Source organism: Pseudonaja textilis, chromosome 1, assembly GCF_049901715.1.
Source record: "Pseudonaja textilis isolate UNSWEBS1 chromosome 1, rPseTex1.2, whole genome shotgun sequence".
Taxonomy (NCBI): Eukaryota; Metazoa; Chordata; class Lepidosauria; order Squamata; family Elapidae; genus Pseudonaja; species Pseudonaja textilis.
Window position 1 is genome coordinate 205356 of NC_141990.1, and position 24641 is coordinate 229996.

A 24641-nucleotide genomic window follows, 5' to 3' on the forward strand; every position below is an offset into this window, starting at 1 on the left:
GGGGGGTCTTCTGCCTCCCCCCGCAGCTCAGAGCTAGCCAAGGAGCTCCTGTCTGTTGCTGGGGAGGGGGTGTAGATGTGGCCTGAGTGCCCCAGAGGGGATCCCAGGCAGCTGCAGCCCCTGGCTGGCTCACCTGCCCTGGGAGGGGAGGGGCTGGGGGGCCTGTGCAGGGGAGGGGAGGGGAGGCGGGGCTATTGGGAGGTGTGTTTTCTCCCACCTGCTCAGAGGGGCTCATGAGGGGCTAAACCTGCAGGAGCAGGTGGGGGCTGGGGAGGGGGCTTCCTCTAGGGCCCAGGGCTGGTGCCCCCCCCCGCAAAGGGGAGGGGCTGGGGGGCGCCTTGCTCCCTGGACCTGAGGTTATTCTGAACAAATGTTTAACTGGATACCGAGAGTCAATATTTGCCTGCGGGGGTGGGGGCGAGGAAGTGGGGGCGTTCCTCCTCGGGCTGGGGCCCCTTCCAGAGCTGTGGGGAAAAGCTGCTCACGGAAGGAGACCAGGTAGGGGGCGGCAAGAGGGGGCAGGCTGGGGGGGACATGGGAATTCTGCCCTTTCTTGGCGGTGTGGAAGCCACTCCTGTGTTTTGGTGACGGATCTGGGTGGGGAGGCTGGTGCTCCCTCCCCCAGGAAATGCGGCACTTCCCTCCAACTTCAGGGAGGGGACAGGGACAACGAGAAGCCAGGCTACTTGCAGGCAGTGCCACTTGGTGCCGGGGCCCTGCAGGCGAAGGGGGGGGGGAAGCAAGCACCTCAGTTTGGCCCCCGACGGCCCCCAAAGCGCCCCAGGTCAGCGCAGCCTCTTCCTCCCACAGCGCCCCCCCTCGCGCTTCCTGATGGCTCTGCTGCTCTGGGCGCTGCTGGCCTCCTGCCTGCCTGCTGTGTGTGCTGGCCAAGACCAGGTGAGTTGCCACTCGCTTCCCTCTGAGAAACCTCCTGTGTGTGGGGGGGGGGCGGGCGGCAGCCACCCCTGCCCAGGTCTGGGATCGAATCCTGGCCCCTCCTGGAAAGAAGGCCTCTATGGCTAGTAGCTGAGAGACCCGTGGTCTCCCTCCCACAGGCTGCCGTGGTCAGGCTGGTGGCCGAGGGGGACATGGGCAGCGTTGTTCCACTTACACCGTTGGTGTGCCCCCCCCCGTGAGTCTCCCCCCAAAGTGGCTCTGCCAGCCTCCGTAGCCCGTTTTTGGGTGCCACCTCCTGCCGAGGGAGAGCCGGAGCAGCCGGGGGCAAGAGGCTGACCGAGGCCTTTTCTTTCAGGCCACTTCTGTGCAGGACGTGCGCTGGGATGAAGGTGCCCAGAGGAAAACCCTGCTGGTAAGGAGGGAGCCCACTCAGGCCGTCTGGGTGCCTGTGTGCGCATAGCCGATGAAGCAGGTTCAAATCCTGCTTTCCCAACCTGCAAGGACGCACGGAGGTCAGCGAGGGGGCAAAGCCCGACAGTTCAGCACCGAGGGCCTTGGCTGGCCGGCCTGTGTGAGGGTCTCGCAGGGCCCCCAGAGCGGGGAGGCCCACTTGGGGCAGAGGCAGGGAGAAGCAGGCCTGGCGCAGGGGAATGTGCCAGCTCTGGGGGCAAAGGTGAAACTCCAGAAGAGCAGCCTCAGGGGGCACCGGCCCAAACGGTGTGCGAAGGGCAGCTGGGAGAGGAAACGGCGGGGGGGGGGGCTCCCTTTGTAGGCCAAGCACAGGCCCTGGACGTACGTCCTCCCTCCCTCGGCTGGGCAGGCAGTTCCCAGAGTCCGTGGCTGCCAGTCCAGGGCAGCGGCAGAGGGTCTTGGAAGCAGGCTGGGGAAGAGCTGGGATCAAAGCAGAGCAGCTAGGATGCCGAAAGGGCCGGAGACAGCAGCAAAGGAAGGAATGGCGGTGGGAACTGGGTACGGCCAGTCTGGAGCAAAGAAGGAGTAGGGGGCCCACGGTAGCTGCATCCCAGTATCTGAGGGGCTGCCCCAGAGAAGAGGAGGGGGGTGGGGGGGTCAAGCTCTTCTCCAAAGCCCCTGAAGGCAGGACGAGAAGCAACGGATGGAAACTGACCAAGGAGAGGAGCAACCTGGAATGAAGGAGAACAGGGAGGACAATTAACCAGGGGAACTGCTGGCCACCAGGAGTTGTGGGGGCTCCAACCCTGGAGGCTTTTAAGAAGAAATTGGACAACCGTTTGTCTGAAATGGTAGAGGGCCTGCTGCTTGAGCAAGGGGTTGGACTAGAAGACCTCCAGGGTCCCTTCCAGCTCGATTCTGGATAATCTGGCCTGAGTCCCTCCACGGGGCAGGATCCGTTGGTGTTTCTCCCTTGAGGCCGGCTGTCCAGAGGGCTGTTCCAGAGGGGTCTCCTTCCCCTTGAAGGGTGTTGATCGCTGGGGAGGGGACCTGCCCACCCAGGGGAGCCAAGGTTAGCACAAGCATTGATAACGAACCAGCCATCCAGAAGTAAACAATTCCCCCGTCAGGGAGCTGCGAACTGAACTTGACCAATGCCAAGAACCCAACCCCCAACGCCGACACTGCTAGAGCGCCACAGAGCAAACCGCCCCCCTCCCAGCACTGATGAGGCTGCCTAGTTGGGCAGTGAAATGTCTGCCAGAAAGCAACCAAATCTGACTTCCTGACCTCTGGGCTGCGCCTGGAAACAGGCGGTTGGGGCCTTCCAGGGCACGGGGCAGTAGCCTGCCAAAGGAGCCTGCCTTGAACCCAGGGCTCCTGGCAGGACATTCTCCTCTCCCTCCCCGCTTGCAGGTCCAGCCGGCGGAGATCCCGTCTGGAGAACCCACGTCCCAGGAGGCCCTTCAGGACCCCACAAAGTTGCCTCCCCACTTTCCAGACAAAGGGAATGGCCAGAGGGGGCCGGGGGGGCTCCCCAATTCTCTCGAGGAGGAGGAGGAGGAGGAAGGCTGCCGGGACCGGGACCTCTCGGGAAGCGTGGGCCAGATCGCCTCGGCCATGAGGGCCCTGGGGGTGGACCTCCTGCGGGAGGTGGAAGCGGAGGATGGCAGCGGCAACACCCTCTTCTCACCCCTGAGCATCAGCCTGGCCCTTGCCCACCTGGCTCTAGGTAACACCGCCCAGGGAAGACCCTTCGGGGGGTAGAGCATCCTGCAGAGGGGCAGCTGGCCTCCCCTCCCCCCTCGCTGCTCCCAGCTGCCCCATTTGTTCTGGCCACTAGGGCAGAGACGGCCCTGCTGGACCGAAAGGAGATCGAAGGGCCTCGACCTGTGGGAGACTCCCCAGGAATGAACGGGGTGGGGGGGATGCCCTGCAGCCCAGCCCCACTGCCCAGAGACTGCCAGCCCCCTCCGGTCCAAGGAGCTCCCCTGGGGAGGGCTCCTAAGGGCTGCCCCCCGATTCCTCCAGCCGGGGCTTCCCCGGCCCAAAGTGAGCCTGGCTCGTTTCAGGGGCCGCCAACCAGACCCAGAAGCAGCTCCTGGAGGCCCTGCACATGGACTCGGTGCCCTGCCTGCACCAGGCGCTGCGGCGGGTCACCCAGCACCTCCACCAGACGGCCCTCAGCATAGCCGGCCGCCTCTTCCTGGAGAAAGGTGAGCCCTCCCTGTGGGCAGTAGCCATTCCTGCCTCTGGGCGCCCCCCTCCCTCCAGAGGAGAGGGGGAGGGGCTGCCACCGTCCTTTCCCTTGCAATCTTTGCCCCAGGAGGAGAGCGGGGGGTGGGGTTGTGCCACTGGACCTTGGCAAGGTGGCCCAAGGCACGCCCATCCCCTTCACCTGCCCAGGGTGCCAGCAGATGGAGGTCCAGAGGCCTCTTCTGGTGCCAGGCCGCCTGGGCTGGCACTGGGACCCTTCAGGCTCTGGGCAAGAAATGGCACTTCATCTGCTGGGCCGTTTCCACGGCTCGTCTGCAGTGGCTTAATTCAACTGGAGACCGAAAGGGCCGCCTAGGTCTGCTAAGAAGGCAAAAGGGATGGTTCTCCCCCCCCCCCACCGTCTCCTCTTTACACCGCTCAGTTTCCCCGTCAGGTTCAGGCTACAATCCGGGTACCAAATGACGGGTTGCCCTCCTTCCGTGGAGGAGGACGTGGCGGCCAGGATCTCCCGGGAAGGCCGTTCTTGGGAGAAGCCACCTTCGTCCTTCTCTTTGGAAAAGTATTTTTTCCTGCTGAAAGAGCCAAATTATTTGACCCGTGGCTGCCTAGGAGACGTTTATTAGACACAAGCAAAGGCTACTCCAGCACAACGGCCCCCTCCCCTTTCTGGGCCTGACTCCCGTGTCGCCTCCATCCCAGGCGTCCCCATCAAGGAGAAGTTCCTGGAGGCGTCCCAGAGGTTCTACGGAACCAAGCCCGCCCTCCTTTCCGGGAACAGCCAGGCTGACCTGGAGGCCATCAACAGGTGGGTGGAAGAAGCCACCCACGGCCGGATCTCCACCATGCTCACCGAGCTGCCCGCCAACACCGTGATGGTCCTTCTCAACGCCGTCTTCTTCCGGGGTGAGTCTCCTTCCTGGCTGGCGGTTTGGGAAGCCACCCTGGGACGTCGCTGGGTTTCTTCCAAGCGGGGCCGGGATCTGGAGACCTTCGGCTCTGAGGGCGAGGAAGACGGCCGGCCTTTTGCCCCCTGATGTCCTTTCTGTTGTGGACCAGGGTTCTGGAGGACCAAGTTCAACCCGCTGCTGACGGAACTCAGCCTGTTCCATCTGGACGAGGAATCTGCCGTCTCCGTGGAGATGATGAAGGAATGGGACTTCCCCCTCAGCTGGTTCAGCACGGCGTCCTGGGAGGTCGAGGTAGAGGGCGGGGTGGGCGGGTGGGCGGGGGGGAGGGGAGCCCCTTGTCCCCTGCCCCAAGGATTAGCCAGAAATAGACTTTACTATGAAGCCAAAGTGGTTACAGAAGAAGCAAGGCTGGACCTGACCTTTACAGGTGGCAAAGATACCGTTAACCTGGCCAATCCCCTGGTTGTCGGTCAGGGTTCCAGTTCAGGGTTGGGAAATGGTTTGGGGGGGCCGTGAGAGGGCTGGGGTTTCCCCTCCCCCTCCCTTAACTGGGGTCAGGCTCTCGGCTTGCCCTCCGTAGCTCAGGGGAATGGCAGCCGCCACACGGGGGCTTTTGCTCTTACTTGCCCTGCCTGGAGGCGGCGGCGGCCGGGGGGCTCCTGCGAGAGAGGAAGAGGCTCCCGTGATTGTGCCAGCCTGGCAGTGGAGGGTCCTGCCCTTCTCGGACCCCCCTCCCTCCGCTCTTTCCCCCAGGTTGCCAAGTTCCCCTTTAAAGGCAACACCTCCTTCGTGGCCATCGTCCCGGACCTCCCCCTGCGGAAGAACTTCTCCCAGGTCCTCTCCGAGGTCCTCCACCTCGACCTGGACAAGGCCTTCCCCCAGGAGAGGTCCACCAAGGTGAAGGTGCCGAAGCTGCACCTGGAGGACTATGTGGACCTCAACGGGGCCTTAACTCGGCTAGGTGAGAGGCGCCCAGGAGGGGGGGGGCGGAGGCCGGCCTGCCACACACACACACACGTACACACGCACGCGCACGCACGCGGGAGCTTCTTCCTGCTCTTGCTGCTGAGCAGAGGTTCTACTTGGCCTTCACCCAGAGCTGTTTCCTCCCCCTCCCCCTGGCTCCAAGCACTCTGTCCAAAAGAAGACCCTGAGCAGGTAGGCTCTGCGGGGGAAGCCCCATTGGGGTCCCTCCGAGCACCTCCAGCCTGGAGAGGCTGCAAGAGGCGGGGGGGCCTCTCCCGACAGGCTGCCCAGCCCCGCAGCAGAGCCCGAGGGGCAACCCCCGCCCCCGCCCCCAGCCACGGGAAAGCGCCTGCTGGCTCTTCAGTTGTGGTTTCCTCTCTTCCCTCCAGGCCTCGGGGATCTCTTTTCTGCCCCAGACCTCCACCACATCGCCGAGGGGCCCCTGGTGGTCTCCAGCATCCAGCACCGAGCCACCCTGGAGCTGGCTGAGGCCGGAGTGCAGGCGGCCGCAGCCACCAGCGTGATCGCCTCGCGCTCGATCTCGTCTTTCTCCCTCGACCGGCCCTTCGTCTTCATGATCACGGAGGACGTGATGGGCATCCCGCTCTTCCTGGGCACCGTCCGGAATCCCAGCCCCGGGGCTCCCGGGAGAAGACGGGCCAGGACCCCGCCAGTGAGAAGGAAATCCTGCCTGTCGATCCCTGAAGGGCCACAGAGCTGCCCCCCCATTCCCAGACAGTCCGGCCTTCCAGAAGACCCTCCAAATGGCTGCCCACCCAAAGCGCATCACCCTCCCAGCTGGGGTCTCCGGAAGGGGCCAGATCTATCCCAATCTTGAAACTGAGGGGGGCTCCTCGGCCATCCGTGGGTCCTGGAGTGGAGTCCGACCCCTCAGCTTGCCTGGCCTCCCCCCTTGATTTCCCTTGCCCCCGGTGGTTTCCTTGGCACCCGGCTGGAGGGATGCCTCACCCCCATTTCGTCAGAGCAAACCCCTCTCTGCCCAAGAAGGCCCCCCAGTCGACTCTCCCGGAAGCCCCCACCCTCCCTGCCACCTGCCTTTGTCTCAGACGCCCCTCCCTCCAGAAGGCCAGGGTAGCAACACGGACCATGAACCGGGCTGTCCTAAGAGCCTCCCGGATCACAGTCCGATTCCAAATTGTCCTGTCTCTTCCTTCTTGTCCAACGGTCAGCGCAGGTGAGAGGCGCCATCGCTCTCAGCTCAGCGGGGAGGATTGTGAGGGAAACCAGGCAAATAAACCCGCCATGATTCTCTGGGTGCCTCCGTCTCCTTCCTTCCCCTCCGCAGAGCCAGGCAGGCGAAGCGGACAGGGGATGGGTAGAAACAGGCAGTCCTTGACTTACAACAACCGACCCCAACATTCCCATTGCTGGCCGAGAGTTAAGGGAGCTTTGCCCCGTTTTATGACTTTTCTTGCCACTGTTGTTAAGCGAATCTCCGCACTTGTTAAGTTAGCCACACGGTTCTTAAGTGGATCAGTAGCTTCCCCACTGACTTTGCCGGATCCCATCACCCTGGGACACTGCAGCCGTCATAAACGCGAGTCAGTGGCCAAGCACCTGAATTTTGATCCAGTGACCACACGGAAAATGGCCATTGGTCACTGCCTTCTGTGCCATTGTAACGGTCACTAAGCGAATGGTTGCAAATGGAGGACTGCCTGCCGTCAGCGGAAGGAGGCGATGGGCAGAGACTCCGGTCTCCACAGGGTCCGAGAGCCAGGATGACAAGGGGCTGGAAGGGAGTGGAGGTCTTCCAGCCCAGGCGGCCCTGCACGGTGGTCTGGCAAATCCGCTTAGTTGCTGCCAGAAGATCCGGTGGGGAGCGGCAGCTCAGGGGGTGACTGAGAGGAACGGAGGAAGGCAACCTCCCACCTCCACAGGCAGAAGAGCCGTCTGCAGTCGAGCCCTTGGTCCAGCCTCCAGACCAGGGTGTCCAACCTCGGCCAACTTCAAGCATTGTGGACTTCAACTCCCAGAATTCCCCAGCCAGCTCGGCTCTAGAACAGGGTGCTGGGAGTGATAGTCCTTTGGCCCAGGTCAGAACTCTTCCTTTTGTAATACACCCATACCAAACAAAACTCCCAGGCAAGTTGGTTCCTCAACAGGTTTATTGGATATATCGTATTGGCACAGACTGGTGAAAACCGACTCACCTATTGAAAAGTAAGTTTTCCCCCTTTCCCAGACAGTCACAATGTCCAATCAAGGTGCTGTCCGGTTCCTTGGAAACTTCACTCCTCTCTTCAGCCACCTGTGGGATTGTCCTTGGTTCCCAGGAGAAACGATTTTGTTCTGGCTACAAAGCCCTGCCTATCTCTATTGCCCCCTCCCTATCCCTCAGCTCCAGTCTGGCCATGCAGAAGCCCCCAAGATGGCCGGTTAGGCCAGCTTCAGAGTTGACACGGTGGGGAGGGTGGGGAGGAAGGCAGCCGGGGGGGCGGGGGAATAGCAGCCCGAAGGCCAGGACAGGGCTGTGACCTTAATGGGGGGTCAAGGGAGGCCGTGGCTGCAGCTGGCTGTGCCCTGAGATGTTGGAATGTGGGGGGGTTATGGCTGGCCTGCAGTCTCCCCTCCTTGGAGCGGAGGGCCCCATTTCCGCAAAGGTCCCTGAAAGAGGGGGCCTGGAAGAGCTTCCCCACGTGGGGGTCACCTGCGTTGCCTCGTCCCCAGAGAAAGGTCTGGATAACTGGAGGTTGGGAGAGAAAGACCCCCCCCGCTGCCCCTCCCTCCCAGGCCCCAAAGGGGCTTTGTGGCGGCTTCTGTCGGTCCTCGGAGACCCTCCTGGGCTCTCCAACTGGCCTGGCCATGCCCTCCCTCCAGAGGGGGAGCCTCCAGCAGGCGAGGCAGCGGAGGTTAATCCCCTCGGAGGCTCCCCCGAAGGAAATGCGGGGAATCCTCAGCCTGCCGTCCCCGTTGAGCCCAAGGCAGTTGCTGTGGCTTGAGTGAAAGGTTTAAGTCCGTTTTGCCCCGTTTTATGACCTTTCTTGCCACAGTTGTGAAGTGAATGAAGCTGATACCATGGTTGTTAAGGGGATCTGGCTTCCTCGTAGACTTGGCTTGTCCAAAAGATGATCACGCGATACCCCCCCGAACCCCCAGGACACTGCCGCGGTAGTCAGTGGAGGCCACGGGCCGCCCCCGGAATTTGGTTCCCCTGATCTTGAGGATGCTGCCACGGTCCTAAGTGTGGGAAACAGCCACCAGTCTCTTTTCTTCAATCCTGTTGTGACTTTGAACGGTCACTAAATGAACTGTTGTTAAGTCGAGGACCCCCTGCTTGCCAGTAGCTCCACTGCAGGGGCTGCTCTCCAAGATGCCCTCAGTCCTGGAGGCCATTTTCCATGGGGAAATAGATGCATCTGTGGCCCCCCGGCTGGAAATGGGCCTGCAGGCTCCCTCGGGTGGGGGGGCAAACGTGCCTCTCCACAGAGGCCCCCAGGGAGCCGACCCTCCTCTCTCAGGGCCCCGGAGCCATCGGCCTTCACCCCACACCTCCTGGGTGGCACCTCTTGCCCCCCCCCAGGCCCACCCTGGACTGCCCCGCCTGGCAGCTTTGGTGGCACCCCGTGCCCTGACTTGGCTCTGGCATCCTCGGCTGGGTCCCCGTGCAGAAAGCCCTTCAGAGACGGAACTGCCCCCCACCCCCCAGCACCCTCCCTGCTTCCCCAGCCGTCGAGCGGCAGGATCAGCTCAGAAGCCGACTTCTTCAGTAACCAAGTTTAGCGTTTGTGCAAACCCAACCCTGACTGGAACGGCCCAAGGCCTAGTCCCAGCTTCTTTAAACTGGCCGTGTTCCAACTGAAACTATTTGGACGGAGGAAGATCCGGCTGCCCGACCCCCCTTGGATTCGGAGGAACCCTCCCGCTTGGCTGACGGAGGGCCGGCTTGGAAAGAGGAGGCGGCTGCTTTAAGAGGGACCCCACAAAGTTGTAACTTGAAGCCTCTTGCCGTCCCTGTGCCTGTTATAAACGCCAGGCTCCCCCTGCCCTGCGCACACCGCCCTGCGGGCCGGCTGGAGAGCAAGCGGCTGGTGAAGGTAAGGCGTGATTCTGCCTCCCTCAGGCCGGAGTCCATGCGTGCGCAGGTGAGAGAGAGACAGAGAGGAAGGGCTGGCAGGAAGGAGCGCCGGGGGAGGCGAAGGGGAGGCAAGGAGCCATCGAAGTCTCAGGCCCTCGAAGCCAGCCCATCTCTGCCACGTGCCTGGGCAAACCCTCTTGTGCCCAGCCGGCATGCCAGGCCCGGGGAGGTTGCCTCCGCTCTGCAGCCCCCCTGGGGGAAGAGGCTGGCTTCCAGCCCCTCTGCCCCCCTTGGCAGCTTTCGCCCTGGCCAAACCCTTCAGGGTCCCCTGGTCCTTTAACAGAAGAACAAAGCTAGAAGGGACCTTGGAGGTCTTCTAGTCCAACCCCCTGCTCAAGCAAGAGACCCTTATACCATTCCAGACAGATGGCTGTCCAGTCTCTTCTTGAAAACCTCCACTGATATGGAGCATCCACAACTTCTAGGGGAAAGCTGTCCTCACTGTTGGGAAATTTCTCCTCGGTTTCCTCTTGTTCTGCCCTCAAGATGCTTTGGAGACTAGGGGGACCCCTCTTCTTTGTGGCAGACCCCAGAAAGGCTTTCTCCTCGAGAGGCAGGGTGGAGGAACAGCCGAGGCGCGCTTGCTTCCCTTGCGCTGCCTGCTGACGCCCACATCTGGGCTAATTGAACCCAGATGTTGAGGCTCACTTGAATCCGGTGGGACTCCAGAGGAAAAATCTGGAAACTCTGGCCTGGTGATGGCAAGAAGGATCCAGCCAGGATTCCAGGCCTGCCTTCCCTGCCCCGAGAGAGAGACGCCACCACGGATCAACTGGATCTGCCACAAGGGCGTATTTGGGGCCTCGGCGGCTCCTTCTGCTGTTGTCAGGAGAGGCAGCACCCGAGATAATTGGCAGTTTGTGCAGATGGGCTGCCCTGGGACAGGCTCCCGTAATTGCAGGCTTCTGGAGGTTTCCACATAGCTCTGGTGGCGCCAGCCTGTGGCTGAGGTTACGGTTCACCCTTTGGACAGGAGGCGGCCTGGTCCCAGCTCCTCCCCTCCAAGCGGCAGCCAGATGTGAGCCAGAAACCGTCCGAGCTGCTCCCTCGTCCAGAAAAGCCTCTGGCAGGAAATGGGGGTCTCTGCATCCCCAACAACCCTGCCTGGCCTCTGGGAAGCCGCCTGGGAGCCAGAGACCCCTTAGGCCCCTTGCCTAAGGCGGGTCGACAAGGGGGGGTGCAGGCCCTCAAGGCAGGGCCGCTCACGCTTTCCCGGGCAAGTCTTAAATTGGAGCTCCAGTCTGGCAAACGTATAATGGAGCCCCCCCCAATTGAACACCTGGAAATGTTCCACGTTCTCCACGCACGGTGGCTTTTTGACTGGGTCCATGTGCCGTGTCCAGATTTCAGGATGGGGAAAGTGGACCTTTAGGCAGTTCTGAGAAGGCAGAGGATTTGGGGGAATTCAGCGAAAGGCCTCCTCCTCCTCTTCCTCCTCCGCTGCACCCAGAGCTGAGGGTCACAATTCATCTCCCCACCTCGAGAAAAGCTGGCGAGACTAAAAGCTCGTGCCGTTGATTTATTTGGCTACTTGATGCCTACGGGTGACAAACGCTGCTTGAGGCAGCTGACAGAAATAGCATAGAGGCAATTAGCAAACGTAGAGCACAAATAAGGTAAAATGTCGCTATAAAAGCGCTTGAGTTGACCTGCTGAAACAAAACGGAGTATTGTTCCGCTAAGCTTAAATGTTTATTTACCGCTTAAGGGCACGAAGATCAAAGAGAGAACTCAGAGCCCTTGAAAACCCACCTCCGGTCCCAGAGGCAGCCTTGCGCTCTCTCCTCTCCTGGGGACTTCGGGAGGCTCTGGGCGGAAGGGGCCCTTCCCAAATTCGACAAAAAGCATCCGGCTATACCCGCCAGGCCTGCGTTCAGGGGCCTTCCCATGAGGGGGCAGCAGGGAGTCCCCCCCCCCCGAGAAGAGCAGCTCCCGGGGGGGCCCACAGCTGGCAAGAACCGCCGAGAGGCCCCAGGGAGCCACTCTGCCAGCCGGGCCGCTTCCCTTCCGAAGAGGGGAAGCGTGGAAGCGCCAGGAGGGGCTGTGGGGCCGCTGGGAAAAGGGCAGAACCCGACCCAAAGGGGCTTTCCCCAAAAGGCAGCAGGGCTTTCTGGGGGGGTTGTCTTTACGGTCGTCTCACTCCTCCTCCCACAAACTGAGGGAGAACAGAAGATGCTTCTTGGATGAGAAATGAAATGTTTTCAAGGGGAATAAAACCCCCCAAAGTCCAGCCACCTTCCGGGAAAGCCCCTCGGGGACAAGGGTGGCCTAGAGGCCTGCGACCCTCCCACCAGGCCGGGGCCTCAGACCGGAGTATTTTCTGGCCACCCATCTTCCCTCGCGGTCACTCTGTCTGTCTGTCTGTCCCCCCTCCTTCTCCCCCCCCACAGGTCCCACCATGAAACCCCTGCTGGTCCTGCTGGGGCTGGCCGCGCTGGCCTCCCTCAGCCACAGCCAAGAAGGGAGCCCTGCAAGCAGCCCCCAGGTCAGCCGGGATCTTTCGGGTCAGGCTGGGAGCGGCTGGAGAGCACGATGGACGGGTGGGAGCCCAGGGGGCGGGCTGCCCGCGCAGGGTGCGCTTTCTCCGCAGCGGGAAGGCCTCCGGGACTGCTGCAACGGGACCCCCACCCTAAGCGAGTCCCCCTCCCTGTCTCAAAGGACCCTTCGAGGGAAGCTGGGCAGCAGCAGCGGCAGGAGGAGGAGGAGGAGGAGGATCCCTTCTACAAGAGCCCCGTCAACAAACTGGCCGCCGCCGTCTCGAACTTTGGCTACGCCCTCTTCCGCCAGCAGTCCAGCCAGGCCCCCTCGGCCAACGTCCTGCTCTCCCCCTTCAGCGTCGCCACGGCCCTCTCCGGCCTCTCGCTGGGTGAGCTCCCTCGGGGCCCCCTCGGGGCCAGGATGGTCCCCGAGGGGACCCTAACAGTCTGCCCCTCCCTCTCTCCTCGGCGGGCAGGTGCGGCGGAGCGGGCCGAGGACGTGATCTCGCGGGCCCTTTTCTACGACATGCTGGACAAGGCCAACCTGCACAGCACCTACAGGGGCCTCCTGGGCAGCCTGGGCAGCCCCCGCAAGGGCCTCAAGAGCGCCTCCCGCCTGGTGATGGAGAGAAGTAAAGCTCCCTGGGCCCCGGGGAGGGGGAGCGGGGGGGGCATGCGGCAGAAGAGCCGGGGGCTCAGCCGGGGCCTCTCTCCCCGCTCAGAGCTGCGCATGCGAATGGCCTTCGTGAAGGAGCTGGAGAAATCCTACGGCTTCCGGCCCCGGGTGCTCAGCGGAAACGCCCAGGGGGACCTGCAGGAGATCAACCAGTGGGTGCAGCAGCGGACGGGCGGGAAGGTCACACACTTCCTGGCGGAGATCCCGGCCGGGCTCAGCATCCTCCTGCTGGGGGCCGCCTCCTTCAAAGGTACCCTGACCCACCAGGGGAGGGGAAGGAGGGGGGCTGCCTGGAGGGAGAGCGCCCCCGCAACCCTACTTGGTTGTTCCTTTCCCTCCGGCCACAGGGCAGTGGGCCACCAGGTTTGACCCCAAGCTGACCAGGCCTCAGGACTTCCACCTGGAGGAAGGCCGGAGCACGAGGGTGCCCATGATGTCAGCCCCCAGAGCCGTCCTGAAGTACGGCTTCGACTCCGAACTCGGCTGCAAGGTCAGAGGCCAGGAGGGGGCCCCCGCCTGGGGAAACACGGCTGCCCGGGGGCTTCACTGGCCCCCCTCCCTCTCCCCACAGCCCCCCTGGGATGGGGGGGGCCCTCCTTCCCCCAGCAGGCAGCTGTATTTGGGACAGCCCCCTGCAGCCCCCCATGACTGCTGGGGGGGTCCAGCCCCCTGCAGCACAGCCCCTCCCTCCCTCGCTCCTTCCCTGGGGGCCTCCCCCTCCTAGGAGGGCCAAGTGGGCGTCTCCCCGCCCACTCCGCCTCTCCCCTCCCGGACATTGCAGATCGCCCAGCTGCCCTTGGCCGGAGGGGTCAGCATCATGTTCTTCCTCCCGGAGACCCTCACCCGGAACTTCACCCTCATCGAGGAGAGCCTGACCGCCGAGTTTGTCCACGACATCAACAAGCAGCTCAAGACCGTCCAGGCCGCGCTGAGTGTGCCGCGCCTGAGGCTGGTGGCCGAGACGAGGCTGGCGGAGGCGCTTCAGGAAATGCGTACGTGCCCCGGGGTCCTTTGGCCGGGGGGCTTCCAGACCTTCCCGGGACGAAGGGGGTCCCTGGAGGGCTGCTCTTCGCCACAGGAGCCAGGGCAACGGTTGAGAGCTCGTGGGGGGGAACAGGAGGGGGCTGAACTGAGTCTCTCTGCTGGTCGCGGCCGGGAGGGTCACTCGGCCTCCAGGCCAGGAGGCGGCAGAGGCAGCCAGGAGGTAACGTCCCTTCCTGGCCTGCAGGGCTCCAGGCGCTCTTCTCCACGCCAAACCTGGGTAGGATCTCCGCCAAGGCCCTCCGGCTGTCCCACGCGCATCACAAGGTGGCCCTGGAGCTGGGGGAAGACGGGGCCAGCCCCGTGTTCCCTTCGGAGCCGGAGGCCGCTCGGCTGAACTTCCCCATCGTCTACACCCTGGACAGGCCCTTCCTCTTCGTGGTCTATGACGACGACACCGGCAGCCTCCTCTTCATCGGGAAGGTCCTGGACCCCCAGCAGGCCTAGAGTGTCCGTCCCCCAGGCAAAGGAGCAGTTGGGGCGCGGGGGGGGGGGTCCTGGATTGTGTCCCGCAGCTGGTTTTGATTCCGTGGTCCAATAAAAGAGCTTCTGCCTGAAGGCGCCTCTCCCACCTCAGCCGACGGCGGAGAAGGTGGGGGGCTTGGGGGAGGGAGGAGGGGGGCAGGGCGGAAGGGCTCTTCCCACCACCCGTCAACAGGAAACGAGGCTGGCAGAGCTCCGGGGCTGGCATCCTGGCAAGGCTGCGTGGGCGGAGGGGCCGCTGGGTCCGGCAGACAGTCTCGGCCCCCCGTCCTGCACTCCTCGGTCCGGGGTGTCTTGCGTTGGCCTCTTCGAGAGCGGGCAGGGGCCGTGTTTCCAAGCCCCTTCCTCACAGCAGGCCCTCCGGGGCGTCCTCTGCGGGGAGGGTCCGGAGCAGCCCCTCCAGGCAGGCCCTCATCGCCCGCAGCTCCTGCAGCTGAGGGCTCTCCGTGCCCAGGTGCACCCACAGAACCGCCTCCGCCCTCTGGGTGGCCTGCAGGGCTTCGGGGACCAAGCACCTGGCCGAGGGGAAAAAAGTTAACCGGCCAGCCAAAGCCCTGGAGCCCCCACCCCCACCCACCCCCAAAGAACCCCCCCGGGCAGGAGCCAGCAGGCCTCGGCCAGGGCTGCCCCTCCCGGGTGGGGCTGGTTTCACACTTTGAGGGGGGGGGACTCTGAAGGGAGGGGGGAGAGGGAGGGGGCTGGGAAGGACACAATCCTGAGACAGCCGAGGCCCCCTTTGCCCCCTTTGCCAGGTGAACAGACCCGTCCGTTCACTCCCTCCTCCCTGCCAGAGTGGGACATTCCTGGGAAGGGCAGAGCCGGCCCAGCCCAGCCCTGGAAGGCAGGAGGGGAGGGGAGGGAGGGGGAGACGGCCAGGGCCCCACCGAGTGACTTCTCTTCCCAAATACAAATCTGCCCCCATAGCCCCCTCCCCCCGCCAGAGCCCAGCCAGGAGGGGGCCCTCCGCAAAGGATGGGGAGGGGTCAGCGTGCTCACCCGTTGAACAGGACCTGGGCCAGTTTGAAGAGTTCCTGGCCGGCTTCGATGCTGGCGGGCCCAAAATGGGCCTCCACAGCCTGGATGCTCCTGCGCAGGTGCCCGGCTGCTTCCTGCCACCTGCCTGGGGGCCGGAGGGAGGGGGGGGGCAGGGAGGGAGGGGGAAGGCTCTGAGCCAAGCTGTTGGCCCCCTTCCTAAAGTGGCTACCCACAAGCAAGTTAATGGGGCAAGCAGGATTCGCTTAATGACTGCATGGGTGTTAAATGTCCTGCTTAGCATCCAAAAAAAGGGTCGTAAAATCTGACGGCCCATTTGGGCAGCCGCCTTGCTTGGCCACCGAAACTCTCGCCCCAACTGTGCCGGTGAGGCAAGGACTCCCGGGGGGCTCGCGCAGGGGCGGAGGGGGCCAGCCTCGTACCTGATGCCGCCTGCACCCGGGCCAGGCGGTCCTCGATCTCGCCCATCCTCAGGTGCGCTGGAGACAGGAAGCTCTCGGCATCCAACCGGCATTTCTGCAGCAGCTCCAGGGCCTGACCTGCCATGCAGAAGGGGAGCCGAGGCTGAGGGGCTGCCTGGGCCAGCGGCCCCCCAAGAGGCGGCCAGTGGGAAGGGCAGCCGGAGGGGCGGAGGGCCCTTCTAGGACATCAGCCCGGGGGTCTCTGTGCGCGTCTCTCTCTCTCTCTCCCCTTTTTGCCCCTCGCCTGCTGGCAGCTGGCCTTCCCAGGGGCCTGGCGTGGAAGGTGGAAGCTCTCCTGGGCCGGCCCTTCAGAGCTGCAAAGACCCCGGGCAGGGAGGTGGGCGGGCAGGGCACAGGGCTCCTCCTGGGAAGAATCCGACCTGGGGCTGGGGCGACCCTGGAAGGCTGCTCCCATCTCACCTGGAGAGGAGGGGCCAAGGAGCACCCCGGCACCTGCCTGGCAGGGGCCAGTCCTGGGGCAAGGCTGCCTCTGCTGGGAAGCCCCACCTGAGCTGTCCGAAGCCCCCCACAGCCCCGACGGTTTAAGGAGGCCAATCTGTTACTCTGGGAGCCAGGCACTCTGTCCATGCTCTGGAGGCAGCCAATGCAGCAGTCGGTCGGGGCTTGTTTGAACTTGACTTGGGACCTCTTCACTATGGCCGTTTCCAATCCAGAGGGAGGGACCCGGGAGGGGGGCAAAGGTCCCCTCCAGTCAGTGTGTGAGACAGGCAACCCCCCCCCCAGCCTCTCCCCCCCCCCTCGAGTCCCTGTTTCCTCCCCCTCCTCCCCCCTGCAAGGGCTGGTCCCGGTGTAAGGCCAGCTGGGGCGAAAGTTGCAGGTCTGGGCTGCAAATCCAGGCAGCCATTCGATGTCCCCCCCCGTCCCCCCCCGGATTCCTTGGGCTTCCTCTGAAACCCCCACCGCCCCCAGGGGGGAGCCCTGCGCTTGGCCTCAGGCAGCCTGGACCTGATCCACTGCAGCCCCATCATTTGCTCACGCCAGTCATTCACGTGGGGCGAGGGGGATCCAGAGGGATCTCGACAGACTCGAACCCCGGGCCCTATCTAACCAAGTGAAATTCACTGGAGAGAAAAGGAAAGCCCCCCGCTTAGGCCAGAAAAGCCCAAAGGACGCTGGGTGCAACCGGGCTCAATAGCAGGAACTGGGAGGGGGATCTCGGAGTCTCAGTGGACAACCAGAGAAATAGGAGCCAGCCGGGTGCAGCAGCGGCAGCCAAAAAAGCCAACGCAATCCTAAGCTGCATTAACAGAGGGATACAATCCAGATCAAGGGAGGTACTGATACCCCTCTGTAAAGCCTTAGGAAGGCCCCACCTAGAGTCCTGCATTCAGTTTTGGTCACCACACTATAAAAAGGATGTTGAGGCTCTAGAAAGAAGGCAGAGAAGAGCAACCAGGAGGATGAGGGGACTGGAGGCTCAAACATACCATGGACGGTTGCAGGACCTGGGCCTGGCTGGTCTAGGGAGGAGAAGGACCAAGGGAGACAGAGAGCAGCCTTCCAGTATTGGAGGGGCTGCACAGAGAGGAGGAAGGGGGGGGTCAAGCTGTTTTCCAAGGCACCCGAAGGCCAGACAAGGAATAATATAACCAAGGAGAGACTCAACCTGGAAATAAGGAGAAACTTTCTGACAGGGAGAACAATCCACCCACGGAAGAGAAGTTGTGGGAGATTCATCCCTGGAGGCTTCCAAGAAGAGACTGGGAGGCCACTGGTCAGAAATGGTGTAGGGTTTCCCGCTTGGGTGGGTTGGACTAGATGACCTCCAAGGTCCCTTCCAACTCTTGATGATCTGTTCTCTGCTGACTTGTGACAGGCTGGTGGTGAGGGCCCCGGGCGAGAGAGTCCGAAGCCAGGCGCTCCTGGCAGGGGGGGGGGAGTGGGGGCCCCCGGGTGGTCTCGGAGGCTTGGCAGGTGCTCTGGAGACGTTTCATGACCCAACTAGGGAACCACATCAGAGCGCTGGAGGCGTTACCCGGTCTGAAGTGTCTGCAAGGAAACCACCCGGCTCAGAGAGCACCCAGGCCCCACAGTTCACCTCAGGCAGGGAAGCCAGCGGGTCGCTTAGCCCAACCAACCTCACAGGGTTGTGCTGGGGCAGATTAGAGAAGGAGGGAGGATTTGGTGTGTTTGCTGCCTCCAGTACCTTATAAAGTGAGACACAAACAAACAAGCACGTCACGGTGCAGTGACGCCACGTTCTCCTCCGAGGCTTCCCTGCCTGCCAAGAGGGCACCGGGACACGGGCTGTGTGCGCAGGCGGGTGTCGGTGGGGCTCTCACCTGGCTTCCTGCGCTCCAGGAGCTCCTCGGCTGACTGGGCCAAGCCCTGAAGACGGAGCAGCCGGCGGTGGAAGTCCTCCTCGGGGACCAGGGAGTTGCAGGTCCCCCCCGAGCAGCGGAGGGTGCCTCTCCCCTAGGAAGAACAGGAAAACGTTGGGGAAAGGCCGGCCGGCTCCCTGGCCAAGCGCCGCCCACGGCCGGACGGATGGGCGCGCCTGGGCTCGAGGGCTGGGCATTCTCACCTGCATAGGCCTCTGGCAGGCCGGGCAGCGGAAGAGGCCGGCCTCGGGGGCAGAGGGGGCACCGCTGGGCTGCAGCTCCTCCAAGCAGGCCTGACAGTGGCACTCAAAGAAGTACTGAGCCAGGAGCTGCCTGCGCCTCTCGGCAGCCACCATCCGGCACCTGTGGGGCCCTGCGGGGGGGCAGAGGCAAGAGGAGAACGGTCAGCCTGCAAGGGGGCAGGGAGCTTTCCCAAAAGCCCCGAAGATGGGGGTTCTGCCGGTGGGCCTGGGACACCAAGCGGCTGCCCTGGTTGTTGTCGCTGGGGTGTGCGCGTGTGTGTAGATGGGGGTGGGTTATTGGGGCTTGTGTTGTCGCTGTAAACCGCCAAGTCACCGCGAATGGGTGAACTGGGCAGCCGTGTCAATTTTCCTAATTTAATTTCCTATTTTTCCTAGGTGTTAATCAATAAAACCAGGGAATATTCCTGCCAGGAATATTAATCCAGTATCAGGCCCACAGTTTGCTCCTCCACAAGATTTTACCTGGGCTAAAAATAATCATGACCCGCCCCCAGAAAGAAATCCTATCAACTTGCCAGGTAGGAGAATCGCTCTGCAGCGTTATAACCCCGGGGACGGGCGGGAGGCGGCATTCATCACCAACTGGGGCCCAATTTCAGCCAGGGAGGCAGAGCGGAGGGCGGCCAACGCACATCCAGAGAATGCTGGCCCGACAGACAACCGTCGCTCCAAGTCCAGAATTGTAAAACCACAGCCGGGATGTCACTTTTGGTGCCCCAAGATCAGATTCCCAGTTGCCGCAGTGTGATGTTCCCGGGGTGCCCAAAACCCTTTCAGGAAGAACCCCCCACCCCCCGGCTTTCCAGGTGGAGTCGCAAAACCTCTCCAGGTGGGGAGGAAGAGGGAAGGCGAACGGAGGGGGGGCGTTTCCACCTGACCCAGGTTGCTCCTGGATGGTGAGAAGGCTGGCTCTCCTCTCGGGCCCTCCTGGCCTGGTCACCTCCCCAACAGGCTGCTCTGGGGCTGCCCTTGGAGACAGTCCTCAGCTGGCGCTCCCAGGGCCCCAAGACCTGCCCACGTCATTCCTTGGCCGGGTCTCCTGCCAGGTCCCCCTCAAGGGGCTGGTTAGGGCCTTGGAAGCCCCACCTGGGACCCACGGGATCTGGCCATCCGAGGGTCTGCCTCTGCCCCTTGACCCCGACTTCCCCAGGCAGCGCTGGCAGGAAGAGGCATGGGGGGGGTCCTCAGCCAAGGCGCCCCACTTGGCTACAACAACCCTGCTGGCCCTCTGGGCCCCCAAGACTGCTGCTTCTGCCCCCAGGACTGGGGGTCCCCTGGAAGTGGGGAACCCGTTAAATGGCCGTGTGGCGTCTAAATGTAGAGACCTCACACTCCCCTTCTTCCTCCTTCTTTTCCTCCTATTATTATTGTTCCCATTATTCTTGGTATATTGTTATTGCTGTTATTGCTTCCAACGGTTGTTAAGCTTGTGCTTCCATCATGTACGCTGCCCAGAGCCCCACGCAGGCGAGTGGACAGCTGCCCAGGCTGAATTACAAACGGCTGAATGAGCCAGGAGCTTCATGAAAGCCTCGGACCAGCCCCTCCCCGGGTCAAACCCGCCCCCCCAGAGAAAGTGGGAACGGAATAGCTTCCCCGCCAACGAGGCCTCGGGGAGGCCTGCAGGGCCGGCACCCACTCACCGTAGCAGTGGAGCAGCTCCTGCCCGAGGGGAATTGGGCGCAGGGCCCTGACCTCCACCGTGCAGCCCCTGAAAGCCACACTGGTGTTGGGGTCGCAGGAGTGGTTCAGCAGGCTGAGGGCGGGGAAGAAGCCCGTGGCCAGGCGCATCTGCCCACTGCCGGCCACCAGTCCGTCTTCGGGTCCTGGGAAGAAAAGAGCGAAACTGAAGGCCGAGGAGCTCAGTGGAACCCGCCCCCCACCCAAGGCCGCCTCCACTGACCTGACGGACGCAGGGTGGTCACCGCCTGGCCGTTGCACTGCAGCTGCAGGACATGGCGCAGCATGGCCTCCCCCAAGACCTCCAGCGCACTGGGGGCCGCCTCTGACTTCGGGGCCCCCCCTGCCATCCAGGCTTCCAGGCCGGCGTCCTCCAGCGCCCTGCACAAGGCTGCCACGCTCAGCCCACAGAGGAACCTGAAGCCGGGGCTGTGCCGTTCCGTGTGCGGCAGAAGGCTGAAGATGGCCCGGTAGGAGCCGCTGTACCGCCCGTCGGCCTCACAGCCAGGAATGGGCCAGGTGCCCCCCTCCTGCGACTGGGCGACCGAGGCCTCCACCTGGGCGAAGCCGGCCACCAGCACCGTCCGGAAGGCCAGGTGGCAGAAGACGCCCAGCGCCAGCAGCAGCCCCCCCAGGGCGCATTCCGCCCAGTGATAGCTACTCCACGCCAGCTGGGCACAGGCGGGGCCGCAGTACCTGCTGTAGCTGCACCCTCGGCAGGGCACGGAGGCCAGCAGCGGGCACAGACAGTGGTGGCAGTGGAGGTCGGGGTTGGCCGGCTGTCCGTCCTGCAGGGCCTGGGCGGTCCCTTCCCGCAGGAGGCTCTGCCCGGGACAGAGGACGCTGGCGAAGGCCGCTTCCCTCACCAGCAGCGTCCCAGGAGGAAGATCCTTGGCAGCAACCAAGTGGCGCCCTTTGAGGCCGGAAAAGCCCAAGCTGACGGCCACCGAGGTGCCAGAGACGCGGCTGCTCTCCTCCCAGGGCTCCGGGTCTGGTGGAGCCTGGCCGGGTGCAGCAGGCGGGCGAAGGGAGGCCCCGCTCTCCTCACCGGCCCCGCCCCGCAGCTCATCCAGCCGGCCTAGCAGCACCCGGTGACGGGCAGCCTCCAGCCTCTGATCCGCTGAGAGGCCCTCCTGCACGCTGCGGAGGGCGCCTGCCGCCTCCTGTAGCCGGCCCAAGGAGAGCAGGCACTCGGCCCTGCGCAACTGGATCTTGGGCAGCAGCTTCTCCGGGCAGCTCCCCACCTGCTGCGCCCGTCCGATGTCCTCCAGGCAGACCTGCAGAGAGGAGGAAGTCAAGGGGGCCGTTCCAGAGGCTCCCTTGGCCGGCCATGGGGGGGGAGGGGGGCTGCCCGAGAACGGTTTCCTCCTCCAGCCCTAACCCTCCCCTTGGAGGGAGCGACGGATGGCGGGCAAGGCAGGGGCTCGGTGGCTTGGCATGAGGTCTGCTGGGCATCGCCTCCTTATCCCCACTTATGGGCAAGTCCTCGGCTTAAAACCACTTGCTTAGCGACCGTTCAAACTCACAAATTTACCATCAGTGCCCACACAGCTGTTGCGATGCCCCGTGGCCACGCGATCAAATGCCGTGACGGTGGCAGCACCCCAGGCTCACACAATCACCCCCTGCCCCCCGGCAAGCAAAGTCGGCAGGGGGAGCTGGATTTGTTGAAGGAGGGGTGATTCACTGAACAAGCGTGGCAAAAAGAGGCTGCAAAAGTGGGCGCAGCTTACTTAACGACGGCCTTGTGTAGCAACGCAAATTCTGCTCCCAGCTGTGGGGCTGCCATTTCCTTCCCTTCCCTCCTTCCTGCACATTGCCCCCCCCCGCCCCCCCCCCGGGGCCGGAGGAACGGATAGCTGTGGGGGCCCCGAGGCTGGGCTTCCTCCCGCCGCTTCTTCCCCAAGGGTGACGGGGCCGCCCAGCCCCCCTTGCAGAGGATCCAAGCTGGCTCAACACCGCCACCCACCAACTCTGCCGGCCTGGCCTGGCTGCCTGGGGCATTCTGGGAGTTGGAGTCCACATATCTCAACGTGGCTCAGGTGGGAAAGGCTGCGGCCTGAGCAACCTCTCTAAGGTGTTCTAAAGAAGCCCGAGTATTCGCCAGGCCGGCCTCCACTGGGTGGGAAAGGGGGGTCTCCTGGTGAGTCCCGATGATGCCTGGGCTGAGGCCCCCAACCGGGCCAGGAGCTCCTCGGAGCCAGACTGCCCCCGCGTATCCCCCTCGAGCGAGCACACACCTCGCCTCCCCGCCCTCCCGCCAGTCTGCAGAGCCAGGAAGGCCTCTGGGGAGGTTCTGGAGTCGGGCATAGCCGGAAGGGGAGAACGGGCACCCAAATTCCCCCGCCCCGGCCCAATCAAATGCAAGCAAGACGGTCCCTTCAGGCAACCCTGGCAGGTTTGGCGATGCAGCTGCGCTCTGTTCCTGGCCGGCTGACCCTGGAGCTCTTCTGGGCGACTCCGAGTGAACCGTCCCTCTGAGCAGCCCCCTCCGCCCCCCTCCCAGTTCCTGGCCCCCGATACTGGTTGCCAAGGGCCAGACTGAGGTGGCATCGGGCAGAGGAAGAACAGGGCGCCTTTCGTGGGCAGGGGGAAACCCTCGGCTTCTAGGAGGGAAGCGCTGGGAACTCGGGGGCAAAAGCCGTTTATTCAACTCACCTCAAACTGGCCCAGGTGGAAAAGGGCCGCGGAGCGATTGGCGTAGCAGACGGCCATTTCTGGGCTGCCAGCCTCCGTGTGGGACAAGGCCTGCAAGAGCCAAAGGCAGAGGCGGCACCCGCCTGTTACAGCTCCGACCGCGCCCAGCCTGGGTTCCCAGGGGGAGGGGCTGCATTCCTCCCCCTGCGCTCCCGCTCCCCCTCTGGCCCCCTTTTGATTCACAGGATTGCACTCGCGTGGTTCCTTTTTGTTGTCTCCTGGCTTTGCTATCGCTAGCTTCCCTTTCTTATCATTTTTTCCTGTTTTCCTGTTGTGAGCTAGCCAGAAGTGCCCCGGGTCAAGAGGGGCAGCGGCTACATTAAAGGCATAATGGCAAGTTGAAGATGGCGGGGGGGGGGGACTTCAACTCCCCCAATGCTGTCTGGGGAATTCTGGGAATCCACCCATCTTCCACTTTGCCACTCTTGGGAAACCCTGCACTGAAGAAGGAAATCGATAAATTCCGGAAGGCCGAAAGAAAGCAAACTTGGTCTGAAGGGAGAAAGAGGGTTAAGGCAGCTCCGAGGGTATTCACTGCGATGGAAGTACGGTGGGGCCTCGGCACCCAGGTGCCTCGAATGCCACTGACATCGAGGCCCGAAGCATTATGACGCGACCCCTTGTCCCAGTTCTCAGCGTTTGTTGGGTATTCAACGCACAGACTAGAATTTGTCGGTGTCAGTTGCTTTGTGAGTCACTGTGTTACTCCTGATGGGAAAGACTGGTTGGATACTCATCGTTTTGGAGGCTTATTGTGCCTCCCGGACCCAATGGACGACGAAGGCCCAGGGACCAGGGCAGGGGCTTCACTCGGGCAAGAGTCTGTCTGCGGGTGAGGACCAACAAAGGAAACTGCGCAGGAGTTACAATGGGTAACTTCCTTGATTCTTGGGGCCTGACCCACAAGGGCACACACGCACCCCCTCCCTACAGGAGTGGTGGAGGTCAGGATCCCTCCTTCGTTTGGGTTGATCCAGAGGTGGAGCAGGGGGTGGGGGGGCGTCTGGAGCAAGATTCGTGCCTGGAGGGTGGAGGCTGCACGGGGCGCCCACCGCACGGGGCTTGGGCCCAGGCAGGCCCTCGAAAGGTTTGCCGTCAGGAGCTCCTGGGGGCCCAGGAAGCAGGGAGCCGCTCAGGGCTGGTTCCACTTCACAGAGCCCAGAGCAGCAGGAAGCGGCGGCAGGGGCCTGGCCCAGGCAGTCCCCGACTTACGACCACCACGGAGCCCAGCATTTCTGCTGCTTGGTCCTCCTTAAACGAACCTGGTTCCCCCCCGACTTTGATTATGAGAAGGTCCCTAAAGGGGATCAAACGACCCTGGACCTCTGCGACCCTCACAAGTGGCAGTCAGGGGCCAAGCCCGCAGAGGACGCAGCGACGGGGGTGGAAAGCGGCCCTCGGGCACCTGTTTCTCAGGGTAACTCCCAACGGTCACTAAGGGAGCTGTTGTAAGTCGAGGCCCACCTGACAGGTTCCCCCTATGGGCCCCAACGGGGGCCAGAGTTTCCACTCGCCAAGCGGGGCGGTCGTTAAGTGAGCCACCCCAACGCCACTGCCGCTGAGCGAACCGGGCTCCCTCCCCCCCCCCGCGGACTCTCCGCTCACCCGGGAGTAGAGCGCGGCGGCCGCCCGGTGCTGCCCCGCCCGGAAGCGCCGGTTCCCCTCCTGCCTGCAGGGCTCGGCCAGCCGGGGCTCCTTCCGCACCGAGAGGCGGCGGGTCAGGCGGCGCAGGAAGGTCTCCTCCTCGGGGCTCCTGCGAGGGGGCGGGGGAGCGTCGGAGAGTCAGCCAGGGCGGGGAAAGGGGGCCGCCGCGGGGGGAGGCGGAGGGGCGGGGCTCACCGGAGGAGGGGCGAGGCCAGGCGGAGCGTCTCCCGGGGCGACCGCGCGCGGCTTAGCTCCTCCTCCGCGGCGCCCCCAGAGACCCCCAGAGGCGCCCCGCCCGCACCCGCCATTCCTCGACCGGCAGCAGCTCCATCCTCCCGGCATGCCCCGCGCGAGGGGGAAGAGTCGGGGCGCGGGTCGCCCGCTCG

General features: G+C 63.6%; 3 protein-coding genes across 6 annotated transcripts; 2 read left to right on the plus strand and 1 right to left on the minus strand.

Annotated features, from left to right (window-relative positions):
- Window positions 1-460: 460 nt before the first annotated feature.
- On the plus strand, window positions 461-6671 carry SERPINF2 (serpin family F member 2). The gene is made up of 8 exons (XM_087923974.1): window positions 461-897; window positions 1253-1309; window positions 2725-3040; window positions 3381-3524; window positions 4225-4428; window positions 4582-4724; window positions 5187-5394; window positions 5789-6671. Exons 1-8 carry the CDS (start codon window positions 832-834, stop codon window positions 6235-6237), a joined length of 1587 nt encoding a protein of 528 aa, XP_087780100.1. The 5' UTR covers window positions 461-831; the 3' UTR covers window positions 6238-6671.
- A 2741-nt stretch (window positions 6672-9412) lies between these two features.
- Window positions 9413-14250, plus strand: SERPINF1 (serpin family F member 1). Of its 2 annotated transcripts, none has more exons than XM_087924005.1 (8): window positions 9413-9505; window positions 11889-11983; window positions 12157-12364; window positions 12452-12607; window positions 12698-12901; window positions 12999-13141; window positions 13433-13643; window positions 13880-14250. In XM_087924005.1, the coding sequence occupies exons 2-8, from the start codon at window positions 11897-11899 to the stop codon at window positions 14137-14139; spliced, it is 1269 nt and encodes a 422-aa protein (XP_087780131.1). In that variant the 5' UTR covers window positions 9413-9505; window positions 11889-11896; the 3' UTR covers window positions 14140-14250. The 2 variants fall into 2 exon arrangements, with proteins under 2 accessions (XP_087780131.1, XP_087780123.1); XM_087923997.1 differs by having other exon boundaries at window positions 9413-9457.
- On the minus strand, window positions 14225-24606 carry SMYD4 (SET and MYND domain containing 4). 3 transcript variants are annotated; one of them, XM_087923981.1, is made up of 10 exons: window positions 24451-24606; window positions 24217-24364; window positions 22573-22662; window positions 20138-21191; window positions 19878-20060; window positions 18175-18344; window positions 17933-18065; window positions 15591-15707; window positions 15172-15295; window positions 14225-14690 (listed from the first exon to the last, which is right to left on the minus strand). In XM_087923981.1, the coding sequence occupies exons 1-10, from the start codon at window positions 24561-24563 to the stop codon at window positions 14522-14524; spliced, it is 2301 nt and encodes a 766-aa protein (XP_087780107.1). In that variant the 5' UTR covers window positions 24564-24606; the 3' UTR covers window positions 14225-14521. The 3 variants fall into 3 exon arrangements, with proteins under 3 accessions (XP_087780107.1, XP_087780110.1, XP_087780115.1); XM_087923984.1 differs by lacking the exons at window positions 17933-18065; window positions 18175-18344 and having other exon boundaries at window positions 14294-14690; window positions 24451-24599; XM_087923989.1 differs by lacking the exons at window positions 14225-14690; window positions 15172-15295; window positions 15591-15707 and adding an exon at window positions 17610-17796 and having other exon boundaries at window positions 24451-24599.
- Between the last annotated feature and the right edge of the window lie 35 nt (window positions 24607-24641).